General features: G+C 40.5%; 1 protein-coding gene across 5 annotated transcripts in view; it reads right to left on the minus strand.

Annotated features, from left to right (window-relative positions):
- Window positions 1-9114, minus strand: part of MLLT10 (myeloid/lymphoid or mixed-lineage leukemia; translocated to, 10) — a 320600-nt gene extending 311486 nt beyond the window's left edge. For 2 of the 5 annotated variants that reach the window (XM_019508311.1, XM_019508315.1), the window contains exons 1-2: window positions 8861-9114; window positions 4883-4962 (exon numbers count right to left, since the gene is read on the minus strand). In XM_019508311.1, coding sequence (XP_019363856.1) covers window positions 4883-4962; window positions 8861-9029 — 249 coding nt within the window. In that variant the 5' untranslated portion in view covers window positions 9030-9114. Of the gene's footprint in view, window positions 1-4882; window positions 4963-8860 lie in introns of those variants that run through there. The other 3 variants (XM_019508310.1, XM_019508313.1, XM_019508314.1) reach the window with 3 other exon arrangements.

A 9114-nucleotide genomic window follows, 5' to 3' on the forward strand; every position in this document is an offset into this window, starting at 1 on the left:
CTATGTTGGGGGGGGGGGGGGGAAGCCCTCCTTCCCCTTCCTAAAGATGGACGGATAGACATTCGTCCATCTCCAGGGAGGGCAGGACAGTCTACTGCAAAAAATCTCTCCCCTCTCCCTATGCTTTAGGACACCTGGGCTTCCCACCTCTGTTTGCAGCTCCATTTTCATCCTTCCTCCCTCCCCACCTATTTTCCAGCTTTTTTGCAGGGACAAGACTTTTTCAAGCAGAACCGACCCAATTCAGTTTTGGCAAAAAGTGTGAACTTTGTAGGTCCCTGTTCATACAAGTATCTTTCATTCTTGGCAATGCTAGCCAACACTGGCCTAATGCCTTTCATGCACAATCAATCAGTCTGACCCTAAGTGTATATCTATGCCATTCAATAAGGGCGACAATTGTTTCTTTCCAAACCAGAAGTAGCATAACTACTTTAATTCAGCACTAGAGAGGTTACCAGTGTCCATGAAGCACTGCATACATAATGGGTATGCTACTTCCAGATCAGGAGACAGTGTGTGTGGAGCATGTGCAATGTGTCTTAGTATACTACTGTTTGGCACTGTGATAGGGTACACCTCTACACCACTCAAAGTGATCTGCCTTCTGGATAGTTTCTATCCTTTTCAGTCAAATGGCAAGAAGGTTAAGGAGCCATAACTACTAGTTAGAAACAGGTTCTTTACTCTGCTTTATCCCCTTTCTGCTACTTGGGTTATGCAAAGAGAACAGCTGCCACTCAAATGTTTTCTGCAGGGTATTTTGCCGGAAAAGTGGACACCTGGTGGGCAAGGAACTTGGCAATGCTCAATCCAAAGGACTTTAAAAGGCAAAGCAGATATTTCAGACACCAAGCCTAGATATAGTTTTATAAACACATCCTTCCACTGGTAACTAGCTGCATATACATAAAGCTTTCATTAATCTATGTAGCCCTAAAGTTTAAGGAGGACAGCATCAATTCAAGATAATTATTTTTTAAGTTAGCAGTTTCAGATATAAATGCTGAAACCCTTTGGAAACTTGTGGTTTCACAGTTATATATTTTCTCTCTCATTTGTTAAAAAGATGGCTTTTATTGTTGCTTGAAAGCTTTTTCCACTTCAAGAGAACAATTTCAGTCAATTTTCTCTAAAAAGAAAAGTTACTTCTGTATAATTTGTTATAGTAGCTTAGTATTACTAACAATCAGTGGAGATGCGTAGGGGGTGCACAGGGATGCACATACACCTGAGAATGCTGGTGCACCCCCTGACAGGTCGCGCTCCCTGCTTAGGCAACAGGCAGGGGCAGGCAGGAGTGCTGGTGCCCCACCCTGCGAGTACCAACTGGGGAGCGGAGCTTCTGGGAGTGCCGCAGCCACTTCCTGATCAGCACAATTGGTCGCAGAGGGACTCTCCCCAGTTGGTGAGACTGGTCGTGGGGGAACCCCCCCCAATTGCTTACTGGTCACTGGGGGGTGCACGTGTCCCCCCCGACTCAGGTGGCACCAGTCGCCCATGCTAACAATACTGTAAGTATTATAGGTCCTGCCTCTGTGGCCATAGGGGACAGTGGCCTCAAGCTTCAGCAGGGGAAATTTAGGTTGGATATCAGGAGGAACTTTGTGAGTATGAAGGTAGTCAAGCACTGGAACAGACTACCTAGAGAAACTGTGGAATTTTCATCCTTGGAAGTTTTCAAGAACAGACTGGACAGACATTTAGCTGCAATAGTTTAGTCATAAATGCTCCTGCCATAAGCAGCAGGCTGGAATAGATGACCTTGTGAGGTCCCTTCCAGCTCTACTTTCCTATGATCCTATAACAACAGTAGGTAAGTTCTAAGATACCAGTGTCCAATTTTTAATATAAATTGTCTCTTCAAAACTTAAAAAAATTACTGAAGTGTTTGGAAACTTACATATTACAATAACTGAAAGGTTATTGCACTGAAAATTTTCACGCTAAAAAAATGAATTATTTGAATTTCTATAAGAAATTAAAAAAAACAAAGAAAGGAAGCCAATTATGGAAAAGAGAGGAAACAAAGGCTAGAGCCCTGGCCAAGTTCTAAAAGGTTTTAAATACCAAAAATGTATTGTTGCATTAGTTTCATCTTTAATACATGTAATGAAAATAAAGTAATAAAATCTATTCTTGCACTAGTATCCAGTAAAAAGGCTGACATGTAACAGTAATAAGAGAAAACACCATTTCTGAACTAACGAATAGTAGTATAAGTTAAACTCCTTAAGACACTAAAGCAGATAATACCAACTTCGCCCACTTTCTTGCTTCTTCCTCAAGCTATCTGATACGTTTTAATGATTGGTAATAAGGAGCGCTTAAGCAAGATTTCTCATACTTCAGATAATGTTGAGCAAGTGTATTAAACTAGCTGCATCCATACCCAGATGCCTAGTCAAGACTAGGGTGCAATGCTGCATGTACAAGGACATGGTACCCGTTTCAAGAATACGCAGCTAATGCAAAGAGAGTAAGAGATAAGAACTATGTTCATTTGCTTTAAAAATATATTTATATTAAAATTATGAACAAAGTGCCAGAAATATTTACCTCCACACACCAAGCAATTACCTAATTTCTCACAAGTGCTATAGCAAGAAAAAAACCTTTAGTACACAACAATGAAATCCAGTCTCACATCAAATCAAATTTTACTTGCCTCATTAGTATTATGGCAGTTAACTATGTAAATCAACCATGCATCAATGGGAAAACATATGCCTAGACTTTACTACTATTAAACGTATCTGTCCTTTTCAAAAGAAAAGCAGCAAGGAAAAAATAATTGTAGGTTTCCTCAATATAATGTAACCAGTTTAACTCATATTTTATTTCTGGATAAACATGCAGCCAGAGGAACTAAACTTGACCCTTACGTGTGCATAGACTCAAGCATCTGCACCTGGTACTGTGTTTAAAGACCAAGTTATAATGCAGTTCCAGTTTCCAAAATGGGCCTATAAGTCAGTTAGCCTCTAGTCAAGAAATATAGGACAGTCTCCTCTTTCAGTCAGTCAGATGGAATCACTGAAACTTGGGCGCACCACTCTCTCGCAGAGCTTAGTACCCTGTAACATCCTTGTCTTTGCTGGCCTAGGGAATAAAACTCCAAATCCTACTGATACATTCCCCCTCACACTCAAAAACATCACTCTTTCCACTTCTTTTTTTTCCATGTAGGTTTTCATGTGTGCTATTGCACACAACACTGAAATCTGCAGGTGTATCACAATCAGCATGAGATTTTTGGAAGTTTTATAGTGCTGATGCTTTTGCTAGGCCAAATGCCCTCTGTTCAAGGGAAAGACACAGGAAGAAATGGATTTTTTGCTATTTGCCACATCCTTCACTACCAAGAACAGCAAAGAAAAACTGCATAGCTGGTAACAGCAATAGTCATGCTCCAAACATGGCACCAATATGAAAATAAGATAACACTTTCATTCTGCTGTTTCTCTTGCCACCTGACTGACAGGTAACTGCTTTAGAAAGGAAAAGCAAAGACAACCTACTAAAGAACTCTGAAATGTATTACAAGCAAGTTAGTAAGAAGCAGAAAGGAAAGCAGGGAGGAGACAAGGTTCCTACAGTCCTCTGCCAAATTCACTCCCCTGAGAATTCATAGTACCATACTCTATGGTATTTGGCTTCTGCACAGAAACAGGATAGTAGTAAATACTTTAACTGAACATTGTGTCCATGTGATGACAGATGAGAAATTTGGTCTCGGAGACTATCAACTTATCTAAAACAGGGTTGTCAAACTCATTTGGTGCCCTGGTGCAGATCTGGACCCACCTCCAGCAGTAGGGCAGGTAGCACTATCAGTTCAGTGAGCAGTGGAGATTAATCACAGCCATCACTAGTACACTATTCTATCCTGGCCCACGCAGTCAAAACTTGTCTCCAGTCGAGCTCCATACCTCAAATGTCATCAGATTCCCAACTTCACTCACCCACCCCTAAATTCCCAGCCATTCCAAGAGCCCTTTGGGCTGCATCTTTGACATCCCAATTTAATGATACAAGAAAACCAGTAAAGATGTAGACACCCCAAAACTACCCTATCACATATCCTTTTGTTTTTTGACCTGAACGATTCCAGTAAGTGGAAAGAAGATTCAGTCTCCCTGATACTTCAACCCATGGCCTCTGCTGAGATTATCAATAAAATGTGACAATGAGTGCCAAGTGTGACATTTCCACTGAAAACAATCACCTAGACACATGCAGTGTGACTTCAATTACAGAGAAGTTTTCTTCAGAAAATATTTGTAAAGAGTTGCATGTGACTGAGCAGTATGCTTAAGTAAGAAGCATTTTTGTTCTGTTAACAGGAAGATTATCTGCACAGTTCAGTTTTACCTTGTAAATTTGGAAAGGAAGAGGAGATAAAATACTCTTTAAATCAGTTTCATATGTTAAAGGATCAACACCAGCAAAGTTTTAATGCCAAAGTTAAAGGAGACCTAGCAACTAAATGCTCTCTCACTTCCTTAGCTGACATTTTTTGTTAACTTGTTCTTACAATCCCAAATATTCCTATACAAAGATTAAAGATAATACTATTTGTTCCAATGTGTTCATTTAGCAAAACTGATAGCAACTGGTTCCCTCTACTTGTGGGGGTCTTTTACATAATAACAAAGAGAAACCAGGAAAATGCAATTATAAAAACCAAAAACATGCCAGGGATGAAGCCAACATATCTTTAAGAGAACTGTATTTCCATTTGGCATCCAATTAACTAAAAAGCTATATTATAAAGTTCAATGAACAAGGCTCAGCCATTTTGTATTACTACTATGGTGCTTGGGTAAGTGTTATCCATACAAACACTGAAACTAACATATTTAATAAGCAAAGCACTTACCACTCTGGCTGCTCTTTCCTGAGACTCACACTTCCTGCAAAACCAAGGTCCAGTGGGTACTTGCACAATTCCATAGCAAGCTGTTTCGAAAAAGATAAAATATCTCAACAACTGCAAGGGTACCACAGTACAATGATGATATCTAGCTCTGATACAGTATTTGTTCAATAATCAATCCCAAAGTATCTTACAAAGAAGTAAGTTTACTTCTACGTGCAATTCATGTTACTTCTGAAATAGTACCAAAACTATTCTCAGGCTAGAGATCAAATACAACCTACTCATCCCTTAAATTTATGCAAAATATTTAAGCAAAACAAACTACAGTTTACATTACATTCTGAGAAAAAACAGTAATTGTTCAAATACAGCAGATGTTTTATGTGCAATCTGTTTTGTTATTTAATTTACTAGGATAACCAAATAAAAGACAGCTTTACAATAACAAACATCTGTCGTAAGTTAAGTATTTTAAAGATTTAAAAAAAAAAAACAAAACACACTGAAAATAGAACATCATTGGAAATTTTTAGTTTTGTCACAAAAATTTCAGTCAGTTAAATTTTCTTACACTTGATGAATAATGCAATAAGCATGGGCTACTCATATTAGACTAAATACAAAAAAAGTTGATCTAAAAATGCAAACAGAATTGCAAATGCATCCTGAAACTAAACTGATAAAAGTTGTTTATTGCTACAATATAGTCCAAGTTATTGGTGTGCTTACAGATAACTTTTGTATACGTGTGCACACGTACAAACAAATGCTTGATGGAAGGACATGATCCTGGCTCTTCAAGGAGATCAAGCTCATGTGACCCCCTGTATACCCATGCAGGGTTTGACTTCAGTGTGGTTCCATGTGAAGATATAGGTCTTGCTGCCTGTATTACCCTGTAGAATTGTGGCCTAACTCTGTACAGCTTACAATAAGGCAGGGCCATAATAAGAACTTTTAAGCACAATAGTAATATAAAGTAATTCAATACTATGGTTTGTGTTTTAAATGTACAGATCAGAAAAGGTTGAGTAATGATTCTCATAGCACCATTAGCTGTGCCCTTTTGAACTTCGGTATATACACATTTCAGTATTTGTACAGGTTTCATGTCTTCATACAGGCAAGGTAGCCTAATAGTTCCTGTGGAAACCACAATATTTGTAATTTGCAGAAAGTCAATTTCAAATCTCAAATGCAGTTTTACATTCCCCCTAGCTCTGCACTTTGTTCAAAGAAAAAGTGACAGTTTGTTTCTATTTCTAAGTGTGTAGTCAAATAAAATTAAGTGATGAAAAAACTCCACATACCCCCCACCACATACACCTCCTCCCCCCTATAAGTTAACAGAAAAGAGGATATGGAAGAAAGGAGTACTACAAACTCATAAACACTATCTAGTTTTAGCACTATATTTGAATGTAAAAGAAAACATTGTAGGGACAGTTCTACAAAACATGGAAGTTGTATAAAGATAGAGATAGCATCAAGTTCCCACTCCATAAAAAATTCCAACAAATTATTTCCCATAATTATTCATATTCACCAAACAAAGAATCAGTCTTCCAAATGTCACTTGCGCTTTTCAAGCATTCACAAATGGAACCATCTCTTGTCACTTTTTTTGTTTGCATATGCAAAAAGGTATGATTACCATAAAAAATACATCACACTTAATTATCCTAAATTCAACCAAAGCAGGCAAAGAAAAACACACAGTGTCATCTGAAGGTATACTCAATAAAGTTTACAATCTTGCTGCTGAAGTTACCTTGCTGTGCTTACAATTTGAAACCGGCAACAGATTCTATAAAAATACATCTTACGGTATGAAGCAATTCAGGGAGAAGCCTGGCAACTTAGGTAGAGAACTAGCAGTTAGACAAAACCTTAAAACAGCACACCTTACATTATATTTCTGAGAGAGAACATTTACAAATTAAAAAAATACAGGTGAATTTTTAACACCACACTTCTTACTTCCACAGATTACCAGGTTGTTTTTATGCAGTGTGCAAGACTTCCTTATGCTTACACCTTTGTTATTTCTATAAAGTTTCTTTAAAAATGTTAGTTCTTACATTCTGTGCATTAAATCAGAAGCAAATTGTATAGCTTTTTTGAACTAGTAAAAGAAAAAAGTATGCATCCAAGAGACAGAAGCTGTTGTTACACTTAGATTTCAATGGCAGCCAAACAATTTTAACCAAACTCTCAGAATAAGGATATTTTCCTTAGACTAGTAAGTATGAATAATTTCAGCCCAAAATGGGAAATATACAAGCAGTAATGGGAAATATACAAAACAAAAACAGTCTGTGGCAACAAAACGTCTTCCTATGCTAATGTACCAGTTCTCCTACCAGTTTTATAATGCCAGCTGCCAAGCTGTACAGTGTCTCAGTAACATATACTCAAAGTGTCATAGCTTTAATACAGTACATCCACATCAATAATTCTTCCTTTTGTGTAACCACAACAATACTATTTAACCTCAGAAAAATATAGCTTCATGAGGTTATATGGCTGAACTGGCATATCTGTAGTTTTGGGTAAAATAGTTGCATCTAACTTCGAGAGTCACCTTCTATATTAGGAGGCTTTTTGATAAACGCAAGCTTTCTTGTGTTTGATGATACCAACAGCTCTACTGGAATTAGAAGCATTGAGACTCCAAGCACTGAAGTTGGTTGCCACCATCATTCTGAATGCTTTACTGCATAACCCTGCTCACAGTGTCATCCCCAAAACACTAGTATTCCCAAAGGTGTCAACGCTAATGAAGCTGAAAGGATGTTAACACAGGTATGATTTTTAAGCTTAGATACAAATAACTGAATCCTCCTCCTGAAAGTGAACACTTATGTTCTTATCCCGCTTTCACTAAGCCTGATTTACTAAAACTGAAAACAAACCCCTGCCATCAGCCCAGCCACCTTCAACAATGTCCAGCTTGGACTGTCTCTTTCAATATGAACTCTGATCAAGACAAGGCATCACTGATTTGAAAGCAGAGTCATTATGTAGATGCTAGTCCACCCCTTTCATCTCTGCCACTAAGAATTCTTTGCTAAGAATAACTTTGTTTTTCACTCTCTCTGGATTGTCCCCTGCTTTCATGTTATGAAGATTTCTCCCCAGCTCACAAAACCAGGTGCATCTCTTGCAACTAACAACCAATAATCAATGGGTTACAGCTCTGAACTGCTTCTCAGGTAGCATAGTGCAGTAATGGACAGATTCCTTTGGCATGGCAAAAATACTGTCATCCCTCATGTGTGTTAGGTGTATACACTAATGAGCTCCAATGAATTAACCGCATTAAAACAAGTTAAAGAGCAGGCCACAGGGCTCACTCTGGAGCTGCACAGGATAAACTACCAACTGCCATTACTGTTCCTTGTTTCTGCAACCAAAATAAAGCCCACGGGGTTTTTTTGCTAGCCTGAGTGGAAACACCACACACAGCGTGTACTTTCCTCCTCAAAAAAAAAAAAAAACCAACAGCTTGCTGGCAGCAAACAGGCAGTCCCAGGCATACCCACTATGCCCATCAGTTTTGAGCTGAACACCACCCAACCTTCTCCAGGGCTAGAAACAAATGTGGGCCGGGTGATTAATACCAGCAACCCTCCCCTCCCCCACCCAAACCACCCCAACAGGAAGTCTCGCGGCATGTCCCGGGCACCCGCAGCCAAACGACATGACAGGGAAAGCGGGAGCAATCACATGACAGCCGGCCTGCCTTCCAGTCTCTTGGCTTCCCTCCACCAGCTCCCACACGCGGGGAGGCAGAGGAGCCCGGGGCGGAGAGGAGGGGAGGGGAAGGGAGCGCTGGGCAGTCACAAGTTGCGGTGGAGGAAGCGCAGGGCGGGGGGCGGCCCCGCAGACGCCCGCTGGGGAAGCAGTGGGGGAGCAGCGGGAACGGGCGGGTCACGGCGAGGTAAGCGGGGCAGGAGGCGGCCCGCGCTCGCTCACCTTGATGCACTGCGACATTGCAGCCGTGGCCGTCGCAGTAGACGAGCGGGTTCTCGGCCCAACCCCTCTCGTCGGAGCACACGCAGCAGCCGCCGATCATCTCCTTCATGCTATTGGAGAACTCGCCCTCCAGTGACACCGGCAGCAGCGGCGGCTCGCTAGAGACCATCTAGGGGTTAAAAACACCGTCAGCAACGCGCACCCGGGCCCTGCTGCAGCCCTCCCCCCGCCGGCCGGCCGGCCGGGCTCTGCCC

Source organism: Gavialis gangeticus, unplaced genomic scaffold (assembly GCF_001723915.1).
Source record: "Gavialis gangeticus isolate Ggan-Ray unplaced genomic scaffold, GavGan_comp1, whole genome shotgun sequence".
Classification (NCBI taxonomy): domain Eukaryota; kingdom Metazoa; phylum Chordata; order Crocodylia; family Gavialidae; genus Gavialis; species Gavialis gangeticus.